General features: G+C 50.1%; 2 protein-coding genes across 2 annotated transcripts; both read right to left on the minus strand.

Annotated features, from left to right (window-relative positions):
- Positions 1-16,537: 16,537 nt before the first annotated feature.
- On the minus strand, positions 16,538-18,518 carry LOC121833232. The gene has a single exon (XM_042286369.1). It carries the CDS (start codon positions 18,516-18,518, stop codon positions 16,584-16,586), a length of 1,935 nt encoding a protein of 644 aa, XP_042142303.1. The 3' UTR covers positions 16,538-16,583.
- Positions 18,519-19,896: 1,378 nt separating this feature from the next.
- Positions 19,897-21,568, minus strand: LOC121833305. The gene has a single exon (XM_042286485.1). The coding sequence runs from the start codon at positions 21,566-21,568 to the stop codon at positions 20,081-20,083; it is 1,488 nt and encodes a 495-aa protein (XP_042142419.1). The 3' UTR covers positions 19,897-20,080.
- Positions 21,569-26,446: the final 4,878 nt, after the last annotated feature.

Consider the following 26,446-nt stretch of genomic DNA (forward strand, 5'->3'; position numbering starts at 1 on the left):
GGAGAGCGACCTTGCAGCGTAACGGGTGCCTGCCCCATACAGGGCCGGATTATCCAGGGTTCAAATGAACCCCTCGTGGAGAGCACTTCTTAACCCTAACATGCTGTAACAAATAGCGACTATCGTAATTTGGCTCGCAAAACTCAAACCGAATGTCAGCCAGAGATTGACTATATATCGTGGCAACAAACATGATTAATTAAATGAAAGGACGACTTTATCTATATATAACATTTGTCTCTTATTACTACTTTCAGCACCTTACTTGCAAACTTTATTAAGGATCATTAGATGCAGAACCGCGCGATCGATTACAGATCTTTAATTACGAACGCAGCAAAACAAGGCAGCAAAAAGGTGATCCGGCCAGCATTGTATACTGTGGTGCCTAAAGTGTGCTTCTGGTAAAAGGGTAAAATGAACCGGATTACCCCACTCACTCGTGCACCCAAAAACTTTCGCTCTGGCGGCCGAGGCGAAACACATCTACGCCCGATAGACATCCTCTGCGTGCGGAAGCTCGAAAGCCCCTGAAAAGAAGATGGGTGCAATTTTTTGGCTCCGTTAGTTCGTGTTTTTTTCTGTGAGATTTTTGGGGTAAAGTTTTTGTGCTTTGACCGTCACCGAAAATCTTAGAAAATCATATCACAGCCTAGATTTTTGCTCGGAGGTTTTGACGTCGTCGTTAATGATAGTTAGCTCTGTGCAACAAGTAAGCACTGAAACAATGCTACGCGTCCGTGAATCACGAACTGCAAATAGATGCTCGCTTCGTTTCAGGGTCGTATGTTTCATTATTGCAGCCTATTCAGGAAAGTCTGGTTTGTATGCGCACTTGGCGTCATACTTCACCCGTGTCCATTTGTGTCGACCACAATTAGGTTGATGGCTTCATTCTTTTTCACTTTTTCCCTGAAAAACAAAAGCGCCTCGAAGACAACGGGAATGAGCAGCGTGCAGGGGCGGATCAAGAACTCCATTTAGGGGGGGGGGGGGGGGGGGGGGGGGGGGGGGCGTGAAAATATATATATTTTTTTTGTGTGTGTGGAGGGGGGTATGAAGTAAGACAAACAGGACTCCGGTTGGGCCTTTTGTTTTCGCCGCCACAGAACCAGACTGCGCCGACGGCCCCTAGATGTGCGCCGCTGCGCCGACCTATTGGCTCCAAGCCGTGTTCTGAAACCCACGCCGCGGACATCAGTATCGGTTGAAGCGACGGACTGGTTCTCCAAGTTCAGGGAAGAAAAAGGAGTTACCGAACAGCCGAGTCGCTGTTCTCTGTGGCTCTCGGATTTTCTCGCTAACGAATAGATTCCGAAGTCTTTGCGACTCCGCAAAAAGGTTTAGGGGATGCTCGAGCCCCGAAAACACCCAGAAGTTCAACAACATGGAATGTGAAGCAACCCTACATCTCGACCAAGTAGACCTCACCCTGGCAGAGCCAGCGAAGCAATACTCGAATGACGACGACGGCAATCCAAACCCCTGGATCACCGTGCTACCGCACCACTTCAAAAACCGAAACTATGACACCGTAGTCATCAGAACCACGGACGGCCTCAACCTCAAGGAAACGTCACATCCGAAGATCGGACAAGCGATCACGCTTGCCGCCCAATTCACACCGGATGAGAGGCTCGAGACCTTTTTTAAAGTACGAGAAGGCCCTAACCTGATAGCAGCCGACATCAACCGCCCTTCGGCGAAAAGTAAACTACTACGACTAACCTCGATTAACATCGACGGGCGTCAACAGACCGACATCGACCTACCTCGCCATGGGCAGAGACCAGGTCAGAGGGGTTGTTCACGGTCTGGACAGTCTAGACGATGCCAGCCTACAAAACAGTATCCAAAGTCATGATCGCACCATACTATAAGCACACAGGATGAGAAGGAGCAACACCGTGCTCATCACCTTCGCAGGTCTTCACCTTCCAATGTATATAACGGTAGACAGAGTGGTCACCAAAATCTACCCCTACCGACCAAGAAGCATTCTATGCCTGCCGTTTTCGTAGTGTAGTTTCATCGAAACTACACTACGAAAACCAGTGTCTCCCAACTAAAGGTTCTTTCTAATTTAACTTCTCTTGAACCACGTCGGACAATAGTTCGCCTTACTCCTTTTTATAAGTTTTATTACAACATGCCATAATTCATGCTCACTCACTCTAAGCCTGCCTCATACATTTCTTTGCGTCATGATCATTCCTTAAAAATTGCACCTTTATTCGGTCGCACTAATAGATAAAAATACTCTCCTCTTGCTCTGTCCATTAAAAATTGGAAGTATTTCCCATACGACATAGTCACTGAACAGAACGAAATAATATTCCGCGAAAAATCTTCGGCTTTGGTACTATGATATGTTTTCAGCGCCATGTCTGCTTGTGTTTGCTATAAATTGCGCACTGTGTCCCCAGTTCTGTTGTGCCCGGTTTGCGTAAACTTTGTTCTAAATTCTGTATAGTACGTTATTTAGTTTTTGTTTGTTGTTAATTTTTAATCTTAGTTAGTTCTTTAATTTCCATTGTATCATTGCATTTGTTTGTATTTTTCTACCCCCCCCCCCCCCCCCCCCTCATGTAATACGTTCGAACGAACGTTTTTGAGGCGAATAAAACTTGAACTTGAAGCAGAAAACCAGCATCACTTGCCAACAGTGCAGCCAGGAATTTCCCCTGGGCTCTGAGCTCGCAGAGCATCATCAATGCATCCTTTACAGCCACAACTGTGGAGACGAACGTTCTCCTGCAGACGCTCAATGCCCGGTCAGGCTCAAGGCAGACATAGACCTGAATCACAGCATGGAGATGAGAACAGACGCTCAATGCACGGTCAGGCTCAAGGCAGACATAGACCTGAATCACAGCATGGAGATGAGAACAGACGCTCAATGCACGGTCAGGCTCAAGGCAGACATAGACCTGAATCACAGCATGGAGATGAGAAGACAGTGGCAACTTACGCAAAGGAAGAACAACGGACCACCACAACGAACCACGCCAAAAAGTGCCCCATCCTACGGCCCAACCACCTCAAATCCGTACCAGCTGCTTTAAGACGATGAGTTTCCAGTCCTGCCTGACAAAGCAGGATAGCTCCAGCCAAACCGAGGCCACGTGCTAGAAGTCTTAGCATGAGCCCAGCAAGAAGCGTGAGTAGACCTTTACACTACCTTACAGCTCCAAATAACACACCAGCACGCACAGCACGCATATCACAAACGTATAAAGAAGCGTTAACACAAGCTAGACGCCACCAATTGACAGAGAATTCAGACAAAGCGAGGGTTCAAAACCTTCAAGCTAAAGCTTCGCAGGCCACAATTATGGACATGGAGGAGAACGAGAGTGTCGCGCCGTCAATCACCTGCTCACAGAGTAGAGAAATCATACCTGGCTTGAACCCTCAAGCCAGCGCAATCCTAATACAACTTGTGAGACAGACGGAAATCATGCAAAACCAGATGACCCTCCTAGAGGAACACATAAAAGGTTTAGACGCCAAGATCAACATGCTATTAAACAGAAAAAGAAGCATCCTTGCAGAACCAATCGGTACCAATAAAGTAACACGCTCAGAAACCCCTGAGCCCCAACATGAATAAACAGAGCAAAGAAAAGCAAACAGCAGACACAGTAATATGGCAATGAAATTGTAGATGCCCCAGAAGAAAAAAGCTCAACTTCTTTTCTACATCCAACACGCGGCACGTAAACCAGATATATTACAAGAAACAAATGGAGACTTCTGTCTCTCTGGATATCAGAAATTCACTGAGCCAAGTATTACACGCCTGCAAAAACGGTCGAGTAAGAATCAAAACCCAAATGGACCTCAAACACCAACCATGACTAGAACATACGTGGCAAATAGTATCCCCACAATACAGCTAGAAACCGAACAGTACAACTCAGACAAACAAGAAATGGTAGCAATAGAATGCCAACTTCAAGGCAGCGACACCAGGTGACCACCCGTCCCGCGACTCGCGGGACTGTCCCGCATTGAGGGGTCGTGTCCCGCGTCCCGCGAGAAAGTCCCGAATCTACAAAATGTCCCGCATTTCACACTGTCGTAAAATTCACTCCGCAACTCACGGTTCTGCCGGAAAGTGGGGCAGGGGGAAGTGCGGAGGTCGCTAGTAATTGTGTGAATCGAATTGGGATCTATCCAAGCATTGCGGGAAGCGACCGTCATTCGTGCAAGCGGACCGAAGCGCATGGGACGTTGTGCCTCTCCCTTTGGTGGGAAAATAGTGTACGAAAAGGTTCTCGCCAAATTTAAATATAAAATATTGTAATTATTTTCAAATTTCCGTGCCAATGCAAAAAATGTGCTGTGGATTTTTTTTTTTTAGTAAGGCAGCCACACATGCAACGGTCAAAAAAGAACATAATGTTAAAAAGTTGTGTAGCACCATGCCAATGCGGAAGGTTTGCTGTGGATTTCTTTTTTCTTTTTTAGTAAGGCAGCCCCACATGCAACGGTGAAAAAAGAACATAATGTTAAAAATGTTGCGTAGGACCCTGTTGATAGAAGTAAGCGTGGACAGGAAGCAATAACCAGAAAAATGTTTACTGTTTCTTATTTCCATTTGATGCATTGAGTTCTGGTACAGTCGATTGTTATGTTTTCAACTTCGGCACATGTAATACCCATCTTTGGCATTCACAATAATCTATAACTGGTAGTGAAAATTATTTGAGCTTAATTGCTGCAATACAATTAGCAGGTGTATAAACAGTGCGAGATAATAAATGTGTTAACAGAACCTTGGTTCGCTGTGTGCGTCTTAATAAATCCCGCATTTCACTAGCAGGAAGGTGGTCACCCTAGACACCAAACTGGTAGTGATCAACGCATACTGGATCCCGGGAGACCATCATAGCAGAACAAACTGGATGAAAGACTTCTAAGACAAGCACGAGGGAAAGGACCTGATAATAGGGGGCGACTTCAACAGCCATCACACGGCATGGGGCTACTCTAACACCACTCCAAATGGCAGAAGGTTAGGGGCAGCCACGGGCAACAACAACCTGTCCCTACTAAACGACATCCATACCCCGACGCGGACTGGGAATAGCGTAGATCCAGATCTCACGTGGCACATCGGCCCCTACCTAACTCGGTGGGACAACACATTAGAAAGCCTGGGCAGCCGATCACTACATTCGAACAACACAACTCACAAGCAAAAGAAAGAAAGAACGAGGATCAGGATCGCGAACAGGGATTACCAAATGGAAAAAAACTTCGAGAAGACTTGGAAAAGGAAGACGCCTCGGAAGACCCCTCCACCTGGGCTGAAGAAATCAAAACGGCATATCAGAAGCACACAAAGCACATTACGAAAACCGAAGAAGCACCGCTTATCGGCCGGCACCTCCTCGAGCTATGGGACAAAAGAAGGAAAGTGGCCAAAAGGTTAAATAAGAACAAGATAAACAAGCTGTTAAGTTTGTAGAAATCCTGCTTATTAGTTAAGGTGATTTTTGGTAGGAAAGTTTATCTTTCCAGAGTTGCGTCGGCGTTTTTTTTTTTTTTTTTTTTTTTTTTCAGCTTTCTATGTTTGTGTCGGCGGGGCCTCGGGTTTCGGGACTCCGCTCGGACTGGGACCGGGAGAGCCCGCGCCTGGAGAAGCGTGTAGCTTTTAGCCGAATGTGCCTCTATATAGAGGGTTTTGCCGCTCATTGTAAAATTGTCGCTTTTTACCCGATGTAATAATTTAGCTGTTGGAGCCGGCCAGTCTGCGTAAAATGCAGGGGTTGACTGTAGAAAGAATTTGGATTTGGCGGTTGGGGTGCCAGGCTGACAGCTCGCCGACCATTGGAGAACAGTGTACCACGTGGGAGTGGTGAAATTTGAAGGGATTGGTCGGTCCCTGAGGGGAAAGGAGGCCCCTGCGAGTCTACAAAAGGATCCCCGAGAGGATTCTGGAGGATTGGCTTCGATTCGATTTTGGGAGACTGGGAACAAAAGTACGGGGTTTAATTTTGGGATTTTAACTCACTGTTGAGTTGTTTTGTTCGGAGCCGAAACAGATACGGCGGAAGAGGTTACAGGGGTTTTACCCCCGTCTCCCCAGCGGACGCGCCGCGACTTACTACCGAAGCTAAAATGCACCTAGGTCGGGACGCACCTCTGAAAGCACCTCTGAGGCATGGTTGTATAAAAACAATATTAATTGTTCCGCAAAACCCTGCAACCTAAAGATTTTAAAAACACCACGCGCCCATCATTTGGTACTAAACTCCATTAAATTTCATACAAAAAAGTCTTTTCCGTTCATTTTTACGCAAAAACATGCTTTCTAAAAGCTCAAGGTGACCACAGTACACACAAATGATAAAGAGTGGCGCTGTTTTCGTATTTAGCTCGGTCTCGGTGGACGCCAGCAGCCCAAGTTTCGACGGCGAGTTTCCCAACTGAGTGTTCTAGTAACGTTGGTAAAAACCAACGAAAAAAAACTCTTTTTGTAGTAACTTTAGTAGAAAATGAAGGTCGCGTGATGTTTTATTTTAAATCTTTAGTTTGCAAGGTTTTGCAGCACAAATTTTTGGGTTTTTTTTTTAATTCAAGGTGTGTCCATCATTCTGGAAGAGATTTGTCCACAGCAGGCACTGAACGTTCGGCAATGACAAAATACTGCGGTAAGAGTTGGCCTCAGAAGACCAAAGTTCCAGGTCACCTGATGAAGTACTGGAAGTAGGGCGGGGAGCTGACTGTCTGCAACCATTTGCTCCTCAAGGTAGGAGGTCTTGTGATCGCTGCGACCCGAGGTCTTGCAAGCCATCCATGAGGGATACCAATGTGTGAACCGGTGCAAGGCACGGGCAAGAGACTCGATGTGGGGGCCAACAGAGCATAGGCAACCATGTCAAGACCATGGTCGAGACGTGTAAGCGTTGTGCAACGACAATGGTACAGCCAGCCGAACCACTCATGGCATCGCCTTCAACGGAGCTACTGTGGCAGCAGGTAGGAGCTAATCTGTTCCACTTTCATAGACAGAATTTTCTACTTCTGGTGGATTATCATTCGCGCTATCACCAGGTGATGACACTGCGAATCACTTTGAGCTAGTTTGTGATTTCAACAATGATGAGTTGCATGGTACGCTTCGACATTCCTGAGGTACTGCGGACCGTCAATAGGGTTCAAGTCGGTTTCCATGACTTTGGCAAGATTTTTAGAATCCCACAAGCGAAAGGAGAGGTCGAGTGGGCAGTGAGGACTATAAAGGACATCTTGGCGGAGGGTGATTATTAATGTCTGTCACTTGTACCGTATGCTCTTTATTTTCTCGAAATTCAAAATAGCAGTTGAGACAACCGTAAAGGAAGATGATGCCGAAACCAGCATTCAAATTTTCGCGCGCTCTTCAGTGGTGTGACGTCACATACGGTACAGACTTTCAGGTCGTGCATGTAGTCTTAAACAGAGTATGTCGAGTGTTTTTTGCGTGCTTCTCAGTGAATCAGTTACTAAACATTCTTTTCCCACCATCAAACGTCTTGTAATCAGTTGGGAACATGGCTTACTGCCGACTTTGTACCATATCTGTCGTCACACTTCAATGTTGCCAGTAGGAACTCCCGGTTTGAGAAACACGATGAAAACGAAATTCGAAAATTCAATAACTTCGCGAGTATCTTTTTCTTTTCGCAGAATACTTGGGGAACTCGTAGAGCCATGTCTATCGGTGTGTTGAGCCAATTTGGAGGCAAATCAGCGACCATGAAAGAATCGCTTAGTTTAATGGCCACAAACGGAAGGTCTCCTGGAAAGGAATAACACAGCAAAGCAGGGCCAAGCTGCGGACCTGAACCGTCGCCACGGATTGTTCCAGCTGAGAGAACTGTCGCCGGGTTAAAAGGTGCGGATCTCGGACGCATAGGGCTCTGCCCGGGTGCTCAGTCGGGCGCAGCGCTCACGTTCCTACGTGGCGGAGACTCCCAGAGTGGTGCTGCAGCGAAGCCGCCGGCACCATGTTTCGTTTGTGAGCCAGCCTGTTCCCAACCAGCCAGTTCCCGATTAGCATGTTCCCGTTTAGCCTGTCCTTGACCAGCCAGTTACCGGCCAGCATGATCCCATCCAGCCTGTTCCTGACCACCCAGTTCCCGACCAGCATATTCCCCTTCAGCCTGTTCCTGTTCCTGCGTCGGCTGGAGCACAACTTCGTGGGCCGGACGTCAGAGCCCAGGTGACAGCTCCAACTCACGTCAGCAGCAGGGGCTGTTCCTGAACAGCAGAGGGCAAGTCAGAGGGCTTTCTCAAGTCAAACCAACTTGAGGGTCCCCTCTCCTCGACGCACAAGGTCTGGGCGACGGGTTGCGACTCCGAAAAGACTCAACGTCGGGTCGTGCGTGGGATGCACGAATCGCCTTTTAGAAGGGGAATGTTGAGGTATATAGATGGTGCTGGCGATAACCTAGTTAACATTATAAACAGAGAGCGCCACCGCCACGTTGTTGTCTCGTTCATCTTCCCGGCGGAACCCGATGCGTGCGCTTCGTGGGCTCCTTTACCTCGGGGGTCTCGTAACACTCGTAACTGTTAATCCGGCCCTGGGCACATACACCGCCGCGGCTGTGACACCGCCAGGATCGCGGCCGACGACAACGTAACACTTCTATAACGTCATCAGGCGGATATCGAGGGACCACTTTTCAGGACGCGACCAACACACCAACTGAGACACGTCGCAGGCAGCAGAATATTGCTGAACGCCGTTTCACCGTGCGACGATTTTTAGTGAACGGCGATGTTTTTATCAAACGGCGTTTCGTTTTTCAGCCAGGCTCAGTAGCACGTGGTGAAGATTAAAGCGAACAAGAAACGAGGACAACAGGTAAGAAACACACAGCACAGACTTGTGCTTAAGCTTACTCGCAACTGATCGATTTATTGTGACCTAGCAGATAAAGAAAACACAGAAAAAGAACGCTCCCCCAGATCGCCCGTGCGCAACCCCCACTTCGACAAGAAAAACATAAAATAAAAATAAAAGCACAAAAAAAAATCGGATACACATTCGTCAACAACGTGTATTTAAAACACGCGGGACATGACAGAATCAGGATAAAAAAAAATAAAAAAATCTTCGTCTCACTAAGAGCAATAGCTAGAGGGGTGGCTCATGCAGTCCCCCCCCCCCCCCTCCCCCCTCCCTCCCCCCCCCCCCTTTTCCCTTGTTTTAATTCCAAAAACCTACAAAACTTCCCCGGCCCTCTGCGTAAACCACTCCCGCACAGCAACTAATTGATGTACCGGTTCACGTGCTTGGTTCCACTGAAAAAAAAAAAAAAAATCTTTCGGTACACGGACGCTCTTACGAAACTGCACCAATTTGTTGGGCGCCTTAAAAACCACCGGCACGTCATACCGCTTTGCCATGTTTTTTATGTTGTGCGAAATCCCATGAAGATAAGGCATGACAATATGTCTGAGTGCAGTGGTTTACTGTATCCAGCTGTCTTGCGGAAAGGTGTACGTGAGGCAGACCGTAAGATGTGTCAATCAGAGACTTCGTGAGCACAGCGCCTCCTTCAACACCTTCGGGCCCCCTGGCCGTCCATTGCAGCAGGCGCGACTGCTCCCCTCTGCTGGATTGCACCAGAACTTTGGGTGCGATCAAAGAGCGGAGGGACAGGTAAGTCTTGGAGGCTCTTGAAATTAAAACAAGGTGGGGGGGGGGGGGGGGGGGGGGGGGGACTGCATTAGCCATCCCTCTATTGCTTTGAATGAGACTGAGATATATATATATTTTTATCTTGAAATTTCAGAAGTTTTCTGCTTTGTTCCGCGTGTTTTAGATTTGCGTTGTTGGCGAACGTGTTTTCTTGATTTGTTTTCTCTTTCTTGTGTCTTTGCTTTTACTTTTTTTTTTTTGTTGTTGTCGAAGTAGGTTGCGCGCATCTTTAAAAACTAAAAACAGTGCAAACAAGACGGACTAAAGATGTACACAAACAAAGCGTTGGTTTTCGTTTTTAAAGCGAACGGTGCTCAGTTCACGTACGTCTTCTCTGGTCCTTCGTCGGGTTCGCGCTGTTTTTAGTTTCTCAAGGATGCCTGGAGAACATGGTGGAGAGCACTCGAACAAGGGCAACCTCGCCAAAGCCAGCGGAAGTTCGACGGCATGTCGCGAAAATCGGGGAGTCGACTGCGCTTCTCAGCGCACCCAGTCAATGTTTTGGTCCACACGTCTTAGCGATAGATCGCAAGAACAAGGCACGCAAATGCGGGACATATGTTAGCTCGATGAACTCTCGATATACCTGTCCATGGAAGACTTCTCTGGTCTGCTTGTGCTACACAGACAGGCTTTCTCGGAATTGAAAAGAGAAAAAGCCCTCGGACATTGCTCAGACCAACGCTCGGAACCTTCACTAATCCGCTAGACGCTTACTTCCGGGACAGAGCCGCGTTTACCTCGGGTTGCTTCACGCCGTTAGCAAAAATATGCGTCGGAGGCGTGCTCAGTGCACCGTCCAGCTTGGAGATGAGTCAGTGCAAGAGTTCCTTTCGCCGATTTAGTTGAAACTCGAATAAAATGTTTCCGAGAGGCTCGAACGAGCCCTAGAGATCTCAGCAAAGTGCTTCCCAAGCTCGCACACTCGCATGTCGACGCGCACGAACACCGTTCGCTAAAAGGAAACGGAGCTTTTTCTTTGGTTTCACGTGAACGCCGAGTCCGTCTTGCGTGCACGCTTTCGGGAACCAAGAGGATAACAAGACTGTGCTGGGTGTGTCACTTAGTGAGCGTAGATTGGAGCCGAATGACGCGTCTGCGTTCGTCGAGGACACGAGTAGGAGCCGGACGCGGCACTCGACCGTGCTTCTTTGGCGTACCTGCTTTGAGCGCTCTGGTCCGGAATGAATTGAAAAGTCCCGTAGTTCGGACCATTTGACAAATTCAGAAAGCTTGTGGGGACGCAGGAAAAGCTTCGGCTCTTCCGCGGGGGTCTGCACCACGTTGACTCCAGGTAAGTGACGGACCCACGGCCTTGTCTGGGACGCGTGCCACCAAGCCCCAATACCCAAAATTCCAGCTCGTCATAAGCTTGCAACGGTCTCAAGGGCGCCTCGCGAGGACCGTTAGGCTGGAGCGTGGTTGACAAACAGCGCAACGAGTCGAGTCACGTGTTCCTCCCGTAACTCCTCTTGCAGCGACTTTTTGTTTTGTTTTTTCTTCTGCTTCGCAGCGAATGACAATGGGCGCAAAAATATGCGTTGGAGGTTACGCAACGACCGGTATTACGACGGGTTTGCACAAAAGCCGTTATTTTCGCGTAGAGATGGTTTCCCGCGAAATACACATTTGGGACTATTCCAAGATTGACGGCGACCATCCACTGATGTTTCGCGGGGTGCTAGTGGGACGCGCCGGCTCAGGGACATTATTCGGACGTCTTCAAGACCACACGTGTTCGTTCGGTGATGAATAGCAAAATTACGCTTACACTCTCGGGCTCGGCTATTTTCTCTTGTTTTTATTTGAGATGTACCGTGCTACCTTTGTCTTAACGCTGTAGCTAGAATGTTGGTATGACCTCGGCAGGCATGTGCAATGAATTTAGCCATATCCCACAAGACGATTAAAGCAAAAAAAAAAAAAGGTACGATAAAAAAGAACAACTAATTTATTACATTTAAAATCGGAATAATTTCATTTAAGTCACGGTAGCTAGAAGATTGTGACACTTTATAAAGCCACGTATTTTTAGCATGGTACGGTGATTGATGAATCCATGTGATCACTGCTAACAATGCAGAAGAAAGAATTATAGTGAATTTAAAGTACAGTTTAATCAACTAATTTTTACGATGTTACTTCAGCCATACTGGAAGAAAAACTGCTTAATTTTTTTATTCAGCTTTTTTTTCCGCTCTGACTTGGTTCCATTTATTTTTTTACCTATTCGCGGTACCTCAAAGGCCCAATTAAGGGCATTACATGAGTTTTTCTTTATTTGCTTTTTTCTAGTTTTTTTTTTTTATCTTTTCTATTGAGATTGGCTTGAAAAAGAACGTGGCGTAACTTTTTTTGCTTAATGTTTGTTTTTTATTTCAGTACAAATCAAATGTACATACAAATCATCAAATGATAGGCAAGAGGTAAATAAAATATTTTGGGAGGAAATATTTTTGCGCAAAGGTTCGATTGAAATCATCATAGTACAGCTGGTAGGATTTACATCACGATTTAATTTCTGATATAAATCATCTTGATTTCTATTATCCAGCGTGTATTAAGTGCCCCGAATAAACACGCAAACAACAACACCAACAGTGTGTCACGAACCGTTGATGGCTGCCTCGTATTTTGGTTTTACCATGGTTTTGAGATCGCTTGAGATGCAAATTAGACTGAGTAACAAATCCATGTACAAATGTCAGCTTGACATGATCCGAAGTGATCACTATTTGCAATTCGCAGTGACTGATATGTCATCCCAGGGGCCCTTATGTCATCATGCTTTTCCGTGATTTAAAGAATCCAGAGGAAAATGTTTTGTGTTCCGTGAGAGGAGGCGTTCGCGCACAAGTCCCGCAACAGCATTCAATCTGCGCATGCGCAGTTCCTCCATTCGGTAGTTTAGGATCGCGGTTGACGATTCCCAATAATCGATGAACTCCCAAGTCCACTCCCGGTCGATAAGAGTTCTGAATATGCCAGACCATGCAGACAACCAAAGATCCACGATGAATGGGCGAAATTTTAGGTTAAAGGCCATGAGGGAAGCAATGTTGCGGAAACGGGTTCGAAAGTTTAACGAAGGGCGATTCGTTGTGCAGTGCGTTTCAGATTCAGCGGGCCATTTATGGTGACGGACCATTTGGTGGAGGTTGTAGAGAACCGACGCTTTTCAACTCCGAATCTCGCCACACTTGTCCTTGAAGTTTTAAATTTCTTACTTGGCGAAATGATTACGGACCACTTCAGTATATTGTTTTCAAGACGAATGCCGATGTTGGCTAAAGGGGGCAGTCATCTATCAGGTATCTCAAACCTGATGCCACCACACGAACAATTAATTAACAGCAAAGCGTATTATATTGAAAAATAAATTAACGTACGCACAATGAATTGAAAGCATTTCAATGACAACGGGGCGTTTATTACTTCAAGACGGAAGTAATCGTCGTGGACCGCACCCTGCGAAATATTCTGCGAAATATTACCGGACCTGCGTCCACAGCCCCGAGACAGTTTTCTGGACATTGAAACAACGTTAGGGTAGTGAAGTTAGCGAGCCGATTAAGATCTTAAAATAACCCTACAATTCCTTATTATGCACGATGTGTTCTGTTTTCCATGTTGCTATACCGCCAAGAGAACAATTAATTAAGTACCGCGCTTCATTTTGTTTTTAAAGTTCACTTCCTTATATCTTATTTATACAAGTATTGCTGCGCTAAGAACAAATATCTCACACTTCGCAATTACTTAAACAGTGCTTTGTAGCTGCCAACCTGACGTCAGTAAAATGTGTCATTGCTCTAACCTATCATCAGCTTCTGGCGTTTGATTATGTGCCAAACTAATCAATAAATGAAACGAAATGGGTATACATTCAAACCTACCCTTAAGCATCACAAAGGCTATAAGGATCTGAGCAAAGGTGTTGCCAATTTATGTTTATGATTTCGCCATCCTTTAGCACTTTTACAGCCTCCATATTAGACCGATTAACAAATTAAGTAATCGGCTAAAGAACCTTGATTGCCGTGCACAACCCTAAACAGCATATATTCGGTTTAAGTTTCCGATGAAGCAACCGAGGCGTCTGAGTCACGAACTGCCATCAAAGTGCATTGTCTGACGGGAAAAGCCCTCCGTTGGCGGCCCCGACGACTAATTCTCGGCGGCGCGTCAGAGCAGTTGTCACCTCCGTCGGTCTCCGCCCATGGCTCGGAGTCACCCGCCCGTGCTTGGGGAACAATGCAGCTTCCTCGGAGCGATTAACGAGAAAGAGACGAGAAGAAACAAAAGTGGCGGGAGAACGCACCTGTCTGCCGGGTCGGGCAACAGAGATGTCTGATGGTCCTGTGGGAAAGGGGCAAATGAAAAGGCATCTCAGTGCTTGTCGTCTGGAAGACTCTGACCAAAGGGACACACGTAGACGCATGAGCAGACGATCGCGCCCGATATCGGCCCGAACGAGACGTAATGGAGCCAAGAGGAAACGTTTAGCCATCGCGAGACTGTTCAACAAACCATAGACTAGAGCCGCTAAATGAGCTGCGCTTAGAGAATCGGCACTCTGTTCCCCGACATTGTTGTGTGCGCCGCCATTTTGGTGCTTGTGCAGAGCATGCAGACGCAACTGCCGATCGTCATGATTGAAAAGTGCGACTTCTTCAGCATTAGATTCGCTGTTAGGAAGGTCGTGTCAGGCACGTATCCTGAAGGGGGGCCCATGGGGCCCGCCCCCCCCCCCCCCCCCCCCCCCCCCCCCGAAATCTTCCATTTTGGTCGACCTCCTCTTCGCCCTCCCCCTCATATGGCATTTTGTCATGGGCGCCCTCGCCGCCGAATCAAAATCCTGGCTACCTGCTTGGCTCATGTACTATTCCTTTTCTCTATCGCGAACTGCTTAAACATTTGTTGAGGACCGAAAAACGTTTCCTGTGATTTGAGATAAACCTTCAGATAACTGGCAACCACGATTTTAAGCCACAATATGGCCAAGTGTCGTTACTCTGAAGCGTAGCGTATTAGGTGGTGCACTACCACAGACCATTAGCGGTCCCGAGACCTTGTCAGCCGCCGGCCAACTGAAACGAGATCTGAGACGTCAGTCATCCTGCGACCGACTACGCGACAGGGTTCGCTGAAAATTCTCAAAGCAGACCCATATAATAAAAAGCCTACAGTATCGGTGGTGTCGAATGCGCGTTGTGGAAGCGTCGTGGCCCGTGCACATGGGGCCCATGGTAAGCCTGCGCTCAGCAACAACGGACTCAACGAAGGCCGCCAGGGAATACTCACGGAGCTTTGCGTTGCAATATAGAGGTGCGGCTTCGCGTGTTAATAGAAGAATCAGGCTGCGGCGTGAGTACACACCATTCTCTGGGAGACCCAAGCATCAGTGGCCGGCCACCGTCGAATTGCGCCCGGGCGCACAGGAGCTGGTTTGTCCTTGGATTGGATTTAGAAGGGTTAATTGTGGATCCGAACGGCTCCCATCCTGCTGCTCGCTCCTCCGCATTAATCTGCATGTGCGGAAGAGGTTACAGGGGTTTTACCCCCGTCTCCCCTGCGGACGCGCCGCGACTTACTACCGAAGCTAAAATGCACCTAGGTCGGGACGCATTTCTGAAAGCACCTCTGAGGCATGGTTGTATAAAAAAAATATTAATTGTTCCGCAAAACCCTGCAACCTAAAGATTTTAAAAACACCACGCGCCCATCATTTGGTACTAAACTCCATTAAATTTCATACAAAAAAGTCTTTTCCGTTCATTTTTACGCAAAAACATGCTTTCTAAAAGCTCAAGGTGACCACAGTACAGACAAATGATAAAGAGTGGCGCTGTTTTCGTATTTAGCTCGGTCTCGGTGGACGCCAGCAGCTCAAGTTTCGACGGCGAGTTTCCCAACTGAATGTTCTAGTAACGTTGGTAAAAACCAACGAAAAAAAACTCTTTTTGTAGTAACTTTAGTAGAAAATGAAGGTCGCGTGATGTTTTATTTTAAATCTTTAGTTTGCAAGGTTTTGCAGCACAAATTTTGGGTTTTTTTTTTAAATTCAAGGTGTGTCCATCATTCTGGAAGAGATTTGTCTACAGTAGGCACTGAACGTTCGGCAATGACAAAATACTGCGGTAAGAGTTGGCCTCAGAAGACCAAAGTTCCAGGTCACCTGATGAAGTACTGGAAGTAGAGCGGGGAGCTGACTGTCTGCAACCATTTGCTCCTCAAGGTAGGAGGTCTTGTGATCGCTGCGACCCGAGGTCTTGCAAGTCATCCATGAGGGATACCATTGTGTGAACCGGTGCAAGGCACGGGCAAGAGACTCGATGTGGGGGCCAACAGAGCATAGGCAACCATGTCAAGACCATGGTCGAGACGTGTAAGCGTTGTGCAACGACAATGGTACAGCGAGCCGAACCACTCATGGCATCGCCTTCAACGGAGCTACTGTGGCAGCAGGTAGGAGCTAATCTGTTCCACTTTCATAAACAGGATTTTCTACTTCTGGTGGATTATCATTCGCGCTATCACCAGGTGATGACACTGCGAATCACTTTGAGCTAGTTTGTGATTTCAACAATGATGAGTTGCATGGTACGCTTCGACATTCCTGAGGTACTGCGGACCGTCAATAGGGTTCAAGTCGGTTTCCATGACTTTGGCAAGATTTTTAGAATCCCACAACCGAACGGAGAGGTCGAGTGGGCAGTGAGGACTATAAAGGACATCTTGGCGGAGGATGATTATTAATGTCTGTCACTTGTACCGTATGCTCTTTATTTTCTCGAAATTCAAAATAGCAGTTGAGACAACCGTAAAGGAGGAGGAGGAGGAATAAACGTCTTTATTTGCCTGCAGAGCTAGGTCAAGCCTAGCCGGTGCGGCCCACACCATCCGACGCCCCAGCGCAGGGGGCCCGAGGTCGGACCTGCCTGCGCAGTAGACGCCGGGCCTGCTGGACGACCGCTACCTGGAGGTCCAGGCTACTAGCCATCACCCCGGCTTTGATGTCCGGCGGAAGCCCACTCGACGTGGTCGCCTCCGCCGGCCGAGTTTCACAGTCCCACAACACGTGCTCCGCAGTTGCCCGCGCACCACACAGCACGCACTTATCACTTGAGTACACCTCTGGCGCCACATAGCGCCCCACCACAGGAGTAAACACGCACTCCACCTGCAACTGCCGCAACAGCACAGCATCCTCCCTAACCAAATCCCCGTGGGGCAGCGGGAACACCCGCCGTTCCTCCCTCCTGGTCCTTAGCACTTCCCCAAAGCCGCTGGGTGAATACTCCGCGGCGCCCCCGAAGGCCCGGCCAAGCAGTTCTCGGGCCCTTCGGTCAGCATCCACGTTGCCCGCTTCGTGAGCGGGGCACCACACAATGTCCACCGCGCCCGTCGGACGCAGCAGCCTCTTGGCCACCACCCCAACGCGTCCACGCGCAAAGTTCCTTATCGCACTCATAGAGTCACTCATGACCACTTTGGTCCCTGGCAGGGAGGCCGCCAAACTAATGGCCGTCTCCTCCACCTCACAAATATTACTAGTTCTAACACTCACAGCGGAGAGCACCTCCCCACTTCCCGCCTTCACAGCCACAGCCACCCCCACTACCCCTCGAAGGGCAGCGTCAACGTATACAGTACTATCTTCTCGCCCGTACAACCTGAAGAGGGCCTGCGCTCTGGCCTCCCTTCGTCCCTTATCACGCACAGGATGCATGTGCCTCGGCACAGGCCTAACCCTGACATTTTTCATCACCTCTCCCGTCAGTCCCCCGCCGTCAGACGCATCCTCCGCCAGCATACCGACACGCCTCAAAACGCCCCTGCCAGCCGCAGTGCGCTCCAGCCTTTGAATCTGCGAAGCCCTGTGCGCCTCGACAATCTCCCCTATCGTATTGTGCACACCCAACATCTCCAGCTTCTTCGTGCTAGTGAAGGCATACAGCCCCAACGCAGATTTGTAAGCCCTGCGCGCCATGGCATCCAGCTTGTTCTTCTCCCCCGCCCTCCAGCGAAGGTAGGGCGTCACGTACATGATGTGACTCAATACAAAAGCCTGAACCATCCTCATCACACCGGCCTCGCGGATACCCTTCCTCCTGCTGGTCACCCTCTGGATCATGCGCAGAGCAGACGCTACCTTACCCTGAATTTTCCCGAGCATGACCGAATTACCCGCCTTCTCCTGAACAAATAGCCCCAGAACCCGCAAAGCGTCCACCCTCGGGACGGGTCCCCCGCCGGCGATCAGCCGTATCTCATCCCATCTACAACGCCCAGCATAACACACGAGCAACTCCGACTTTTCGGGAGCACACTCCAACCCCGAACCCATCAGCGCCTCCTCAATAATCTCGATCCCTCGCTGCAGCGTACCCTGCACCACCTCCTTCCTCCGATTGGTGCACCACAGCGTAAGATCATCCGCATATATAGAGTGCGGAATCCCCTCCTCACAGAGACCGCGGGCGGCTTCCACCATCACTAAATTGAACAAGACCGGAGAGATGACGGAGCCCTGTGGGGTGCCGACACTACCCAGCTCCCCCTCACCAACATCCAAGTCCCCCGCCAGCAGCCGAGCCGTCCGGCCCGACAGGAAGTCCTTAACGTAGTTATAGCTCCGTCTGCCGAGCCCCGCATCCGCCACGCCGCGAAGGATGGCAGAATGCCGGACTCTATCAAACGCGCAGCGCAAGTCCAGACCCAGAACCGCGCCCGGCCGCCTCGGCTCAATCACCTCGTGGTACAACACCAACATCGCGTCCCGCGCCCCCAGGCCCTCCCTGAACCCGAACATCGAGCTCGGGAAGACCCCCTTGTCCTCCAAAAAGGATTGCCACCTCCGCAGTAACATGTGCTCCAGGACCTTCCCCACACAGGAAGTGAGCGAGATCGGCCTAAGGTTTTGGAGCCCCGGTGGCTTCCCACGCTTCGGAATAAGAACCATCTTGGCTTTCTTCCATTCCGCAGGCAGCTTCCCTTCCCTCCAGCACCTGTTGAAGAAATCAAGCAGGGCCTCCAAACACTCCTCAGACAAGTTACCAAGCATCTTATTATCCACCCGGTCCAGCCCGGGCGCCGACCTCCGATTAATCCGCAGCAAGGCAGCCCTAACCTCCCACAGCTCGAAATCCTTATCCAACTCGGCATTGTCAACCCCCGTGTACTCCGGGTGGACCTCCCTGCCACAACTCGGAAGGAACGTATCCAACAACTGCCTTCTAACCCCTTCCTCACCAAGCTCCCTGACAGCCCGACCGACAACCTCCCCCATTCTCCTACACTGGAAGCTCCTCGTCCTGGACTCGTCCAGCAGGTGCCGCAGCAGCTTCCACGTGTCTCCACTATGCATCTTGCCCTCCGCCCTATTGCACACATCGTCCCACTGCTGCCTAGACAGGGCCTCACAGTGCCTCCGAATATCTTCATTCAACTGCGCCACCCGCTTCCGCAGCGCACGGTTGTTCTTCCGCTCCCGCCAACGGCTCCGCACAGAGTCCCGGGCTTCGACAAGCGCACCTAACCTGCTATCCACCAGCCCCACATCCTCCGACTCCACCACCACGGGCCGCTCAGCCGACCTGGCAGCGTCCACCAAACTCGCGGACCATTCCCCCAAATCGCTTATCTCCCCCTCTGGACCCAGCCGCCTGAAGGCATCCCAGTTCACCAACCCCTGGGGTCTAAACTCCTTCCTCCGAACCGCCAGGGGAACCGAGAGCTCCACTAAACGGTGATCGCTACCCAGATCCTCCAGCGCGTTCCGCCACTCCGCCCCGGGAGCGTCCACGAAGGCTAGGTCCGGGGTGGTATCCCTCTCAATCGCGTTCCGCGCGGGCCGCGTCGGCACCCCCGGATCCGTGACGAGGATCAGCCCCACCTCCTCCGCGTCTTGGAACAAATTCCTCCCCTTGACCGTGGTAGCCGCGTGGCCCAAGAACTCGTGCCTAGCGTTAAAGTCCCCGGAAACGACTAAGCCCCTGCCATCGGCCCAACGCGCACATCCATGCAGCAGATTCCTGAACCTCTGTCTGCCGAAACGCGGATTACTGTACACGTTGCACAGACAGACCCCCAATCTACCCACTAACACCTCGGTCAACACCCTCTCGACGTTCTCGTCCCCCTTAAGCTCGTGCACTAGGACCGGAAGACTCCGCCGCACGAACGTGCAGACCCCCCTACGGCGGCCCGCAGGACCCCCACTAGACCGGTACGTGACGTAGCCGGGGAGACTCACATCCTCCTGTACCACCTCCTGAACCATTATCACATCCGGCTTAACCCCCCTACCCCTAATGTACTGCTGTAACCTGGCTTTCTTACTCCTAAAACCGTTACAGTTCCAGACCCAGATATTTAAGGTTGATGCCATTGTCCCTCTGAATTTCGCTGTAAAGTACCCTGCATCACCGTTAGCACCTTCATGATCGAATCCATTTTCTCGTTAAGCTGTTTCACCCCGTCTTCCACCAGACCGACGCGGCCCTCAATCTCATCAAACCTGTCCTCAACACCCTCCCCCCTACGTCTGCGAGCCTCCACACTCCTGCGCTTGGCGGGAGGGGCGGAGTCCTCCGGTCCCGAGGGAGGACCCGAACTGTCCAGCCGACGAACCAAGCCCTCGACCAGTGCCTTCAGCTCCTCCACGGTCTTCACTAACTTCTTGTTCTCCCTTCTCAGCTCCACGAGCTCAGCAGCTTGCCTACGATTCTCCTCACGCAACTTAGCAACCTCCCCCCGATCAGACTGCACCGCCTGGGCCCACGTGACCTGATCACTTGTGCTCCTGCTGCGACTACGTGCCGCCGGCCTCTCAGACTCGCGCGACCTCGAGCGAGACCTCCCCAGCCTAGGGTATTCTTCCGCAGAACCCCGCGGGGGAGGAGACGGCCGATCCCCGGACAGACCCCGCTCCGCTCTCTCCCACAGCCGCCTACGAACGATGTACGGCGTACGAAACCGATTCTTACACACCTTATCCCCGGTAACATGCGGACCCCCACACAAGCCACATCTGGGACTACACGCATGTCCCGGGTCCGGCGTTCCGCCACATCCCAAGCACCGTCTGACGCCGGGGGTTGGGCACACATCAGTTCGATGACCGACACGACCACACGTCTTGCACACCTCATAGTGCTTCCTGTACAGGGAGCACCGCAACACACTCCCGCCGTAGAACACCTGATGCGGCACTACGTCACCCCCAAAGATCACCACGACCGTTGCCGAAGAGCCGATACGCTCCGCCGCTCGCACCGTCGGGTTCCTGGGCCCGATGAGAAGTCGCTCAATCTCCTCCGCCGAATGGTGCACCGGGACGCCACGGATCACCCCCTTGACGGTGTCAAAGGGAGCCGTGACGTAAGCCCGCACTTCGTAGGACCTCCCCGCCACGCAGATACACGTCACCGCAGCATACTTGACCGCCCTGGCGTCGCTCCCCGTACTGATGACCACCACATTTTGCTGCACGTTCGGGCACTGCGTATCCAACGAGGCCTCCTCCTCCGAGATCCCAGCCGCCGCCCGGATTGCGTCCGCCACGACGACGATCGACGTCTTCCTCAAATCCAGGCCACCTCGCGGCCTCACCACCACCTTGTTCTCGCCCTCCAGTCCCACTCTCGGCATCCTCCCCATGCGCTCGACCTTCTCGATGACCTTCCGGGCCACGTAGGAACTAGGCCTGGGCTCCTTCTCCACCTGAGTACCCCCGCGTGCCCGAGCGCGCATCCAGCCTGCACAAAAATCAGGGTCGACATCCTCCCCGACCATCGAGACGACCATCGGACCGCCATTCTTGGCCACATCCACCGTAGAACCGCCGAGAGGATCCTCCATGTCGACGTGCTCGAGTTAGGCCTAGCGGCCCCACCCGGCCGGCGAACACGCAAACTCCCACAAAATCGCCAAAAATCGACACTCACTCACTGCCGATACCTCCCCGTGACCGGGAAGACTTGCTCGTTCGATTGGCACCGAAAATTCCGAGGTGTCGATGATTTGGACGCAATAAATCGATCAGCAACACGGGGCCGATGCGAAGCACGTCTTCCGTAGGTAACAGCAGACAGCGCCCCCCCAACCGTAAAGGAAAATGATGCCGAAACCAGCATTCAAATTTTCGCGCGCTCTTCAGTGGTGTGACGTCACATACGGTACAGACTTTCAGGTCGTGCATGTAGTCTTAAACAGAGTATGTCGAGTGTTTTTTTGCGTGCTTCTCAGTGAATCAGTTACTAAACATTCTTTTCCCACCATCAAACGTCTTGTAATCAGTTGGGAACATGGCTTACTGCCGACTTTGTACCATATCTGTCGTCACACTTCAATGTTGCCAGTAGGAACTCCCGGTTTGAGAAACACGATGAAAACGAAATTCGAAAATTCAATAACTTCGCGAGTATCTTTTTCTTTTCGCAGAATACTTGGGGAACTCGTAGAGCCATGTCTATCGGTGTGTTGAGCCAATTTGGAGGCAAATCAGCGACCATGAAAGAATCGCTTAGTTTAATGGCCACAAACGGAAGGTCTCCTGGAAAGGAATAACACAGCAAAGCAGGGCCAAGCTGCGGACCTGAACCGTCGCCACGGATTGTTCCAGCTGAGAGAACTGTCGCCGGGTTAAAAGGTGCGGATCTCGGACGCATAGGGCTCTGCCCGGGTGCTCAGTCGGGCGCAGCGCTCACGTTCCTACGTGGCGGAGACTCCCAGAGTGGTGCTGCAGCGAAGCCGCCGGCACCATGTTTCGTTTGTGAGCCAGCCTGTTCCCAACCAGCCAGTTCCCGATTAGCATGTTCCCGTTTAGCCTGTCCTTGACCAGCCAGTTACCGGCCAGCATGATCCCATCCAGCCTGTTCCTGACCACCCAGTTCCCGACCAGCATATTCCCGTTCAGCCTGTTCCTGTTCCTGCGTCGGCTGGAGCACAACTTCGTGGGCCGGACGTCAGAGCCCAGGTGACAGCTCCAACTCATCCGTCAGCAGCAGGGGCTGTTCCTGAACAGCAGAGGTCAAGTCAGAGGGCTTTGTCAAGTCAAACCAACTTGAGGGTCCCCTCTCCTCGACGCACAAGGTCTGGGCGACGGGTTGCGACTCCGAAAAGACTCAACGTCGGGTCGTGCGTGGGATGCACGAATCGCCTTTTAGAAGGGGAATGTTGAGGTATATAGATGGTGCTGGCGATAACCTAGTTAACATTATAAACAGAGAGCGCCACCGCCACGTTGTTGTCTCGAGTTACGAGTGTTCATCTTCCCGGCGGAACCCGATGCGTGTGCTTCGTGGGCTCCTTTACCTCGGGGGTCTCGTAACACTCGTAACTGTTAATCCGGCCCTGGGCACATACACCGCCGCGGCTGTGACACCGCCAGGATCGTGGCCGACGACAACGTAACACTTCTATAACGTCATCAGGCGGATATCGAGGGACCACTTTTCAGGACGCGACCAACACACCAACTGAGACACGTCGCAGGCAGCAGAATATTGCTGAACGCCGTTTCACCGTGCGACGATTTTTAGTGAACGGCGATGTTTTTATCAAACGGCGTTTCGTTTTTGAGCCAGGCTCAGTAGCACGTGGTGAAGATTAAAGCGAACAAGAAGGACAACAGGTAAGAAACACACAGCACAGACTTGTGCTTAAGCTTACTCGCAACTGATCGATTTATTGTGACCTAGCAGATAAAGAAAACACAGAAAAAGAACGCTCCCCCAGATCGCCCGTGCGCAACCCCCCCCTTCGACAAGAAAAACATAAAATAAAAATAAAAGCACAAAAAAAAATCGGATACACATTCGTCAACAACGTGTATTTAAAACACGCGGGACATGACAAAATCAGGATAAAAAAAAAAATAAAAAAAATCTTCGTCTCATTAAGAGCAATAGCTAGAGGGGTGGCTCATGCAGTCCCCTCCCCTCCCCCCCCCCCCCCTCCCTCCCTCCCCCCCCCCCCCTTTTCCCTTGTTTTAATTCCAAAAACCTACAAAACTTCCCCGGCCCTCTGCGTAAACCACTCCCGCACAGCAACTAATTGATGTACCGGTTCACGTGCTTGGTTCCACTGAAAAAAAAAAAAAAATCTTTCGGTACATGGACGTTTTTACGAAACTGCACCAATTTGTTGGGCGCCTTAAAAACCACCGGCACGTCATACCGCTTTGCCATGTTTTTTTTATGTTGTGCGAAATCCCATGAAGATAAGGCATGACAATAGGTCTGAGTGCAGTGGTTTACTGTATCCAGCTGTCTCGCGGAAAGGTGTACGTGAGGCAGACCGTAAGATGTGTCAATCAGAGACTTCGTGAGCACAGCGCCTCCTTCAACACCTTCGGGCCCCCTGGCCGTCCATTGTAGCAGGCGCGACTGCTCCCCTCTGCTGGATTGCACCAGAACTTTGGGTGCGATCAAAGAGCGGAGGGACAGGTAAGTCTTGGAGGCTCTTGAAATTAAAACAAGGGGGGGGGGGGGGGGGGGGGCTGCATTAGCCATCCCTCTATTGCTTTGAATGAGGCTGAGATATATATATATATTTATCTTGAAATTTCAGAAGTTTTCTGCTTTGTTCCGCGTGTTTTAGATTTGCGTTGTTGGCGAACGTGTTTTCTTGATTTGTTTTCTCTTTCTTGTGTCTTTGCTTTTACTTTTTTTTTATTGTCGAAGTAGGTTGCGCGCATCTTTAAAAACTAAAAACAGTGCAAACAAGACGGACTAAAGATGTACACAAACAAAGCGTTGGTTTTCGTTTTTAAAGCGAACGGTGCTCAGTTCACGTACGTCTTCTCTGGTCCTTCGTCGGGTTCGCGCTGTTTTTAGTTTCTCAAGGATGCCTGGAGAACATGGTGGAGAGCACTCGAACAAGGGCAACCTCGCCAAAGCCAGCGGAAGTTCGACGGCATGTCGCGAAAATCGGGGAGTCGACTGCGCTTCTCAGCGCATCCAGTCAATGTTTTGGTCCACACGTCTTAGCGATAGATCGCAAGAACAAGGCACGTAAATGCGGGACATATGTTAGCTCGATGAACTCTCGATATACCTGTCCATGGAAGACTTCTCTGGTCTGCTTGTGCTACACAGACAGGCTTTCTCGGAATGGAAAAGAGAAAAAGCCCTCGGACATTGCTCAGACCAACGCTCGGAACCTTCACTAATCCGCTAGACGCTTACTTCCGGGACAGAGCCGTTTACCTAGGGTTGCTTCACGCCGTTAGCAAAAATATGCGTCGGAGGCGTGCTCAGTGCACCATCCAGCTTGGAGATGAGTCAGTGCAAGAGTTCCTTTCGCCGATTTAGTTGAAACTCGAATAAAATGTTTCCGAGAGGCTCGAACGAGCCCTAGAGATCTCAGCAAAGTGCTTCCCAAGCTCGCACACTCGCATGTCGACGCGCACGAACACCGTTCGCTAAAAGGAAACGGAGTTTTTCTTTGGTTTCACGTGAACGCCGAGTCCGTCTTGCGTGCACGCTTTCGGGAACCAAGAGGATAACAAGACTGTGCTGGGTGTGTCACTTAGTGAGCGTAGATTGGAGCCGAATGACGCGTCTGCGTTCGTCGAAGACACGAGTTGGAGCCGGACGCGGCACTCGACCGTGCTTCTTTGGCGAATACCTGTTTTGAGCGCTCTGGTCCGGAATGAATGGAAAAGTCCCGTAGTTCGGACCATTTGACAAATTCAGAAAGCTTGTGGGGACGCAGGAAAAGCTTCGGCTCTTCCGCGGGGGTCTGCACCACGTTGACTCCAGGTAAGTGACGGACCCACGGCCTTGTCTGGGACGCGTGCCACCCAACACCCAAAATTCCAGCTCGTCATAAGCTTGCAACGGTCTCAAGGGCGCCTCGAGGACCGTTAGGCTGGAGCGTGGTTGACAAACAGCGCAACGAGTCGAGTCACGTGTTCCTCCCGTAACTCCTCTTGCAACGACTTTTTGTTTTGTTTTTTCTTCTGCTTCGCAGCGAATGACAATGGGCGCAAAAATATGCGTTGGAGGTTACGCAACGACCGAACGGGTTTGCACAAAAGCCGTTATTTTCGCGTAGAGATGGTTTCCCGCGAAATATACTTTTGGGACTATTCCAAGATTGACGGCGACCATCCACTGATGTTTCGCGGGGTGCTAGTGGGACGCGCCGGCTGAGGGACATTATTCGGACGTCTTCAAGACCACACGTGTTCGTTCGGTGATGAATAGCAAAATTACGTTTACACTCTCGGGCTCGGCTATTTTCTCTTGTTTGTATTTGAGATGTACCGTGCTACCTTTGTCTTAACGCTGTAGCTAGAATGTTGGTATGACCTCGGCAGGCATGTGCAATGAATTTAGCCATATCCCACAAGACGATTAAAGCAAAAAAAAGGTACGATAAAAAAGAACAACTAATTTATTACATTTAAAATCGGAATAATTTCATTTAAGTCACGGTAGCTAGAAGATTGTGACACTTTATAAAGCCACGTATTTTTAGCATGGTACGGTGATTGATGAATCCATGTGATCACTGCTAACAATGCAGAAGAAAGAATTATAGTGAATTTAAAGTACAGTTTAATCAACTAATTTTTACGATGTAACTTCAGCCATACTGGAAGAAAAACTGCTTAATTTTTTTATTCAGCTTTTTTTTCCGCTCTGACTTGGTTCTATTTATTTTTTTACCTATTCGCGGTACCTCAAAGGCCCAATTAAAGGCATTACATAAGTTTTTTTTTATTTGCTT

The sequence above is a fragment of the Ixodes scapularis genome, unplaced genomic scaffold (assembly GCF_016920785.2).
Source record: "Ixodes scapularis isolate PalLabHiFi unplaced genomic scaffold, ASM1692078v2 PGA_scaffold7__128_contigs__length_106722199, whole genome shotgun sequence".
Taxonomy (NCBI): Eukaryota; Metazoa; Arthropoda; class Arachnida; order Ixodida; family Ixodidae; genus Ixodes; species Ixodes scapularis.

Coding starts and splice junctions, on each gene's coding strand:
- LOC121833232 (XM_042286369.1), bottom strand. CDS start 18,518: ATGTTCGGGTTCAGGGAGGGCCTGGGGGCGCGGGACGCGATGTTGGTG.
- LOC121833305 (XM_042286485.1), bottom strand. CDS start 21,568: ATGGAGGATCCTCTCGGCGGTTCTACGGTGGATGTGGCCAAGAATGGC.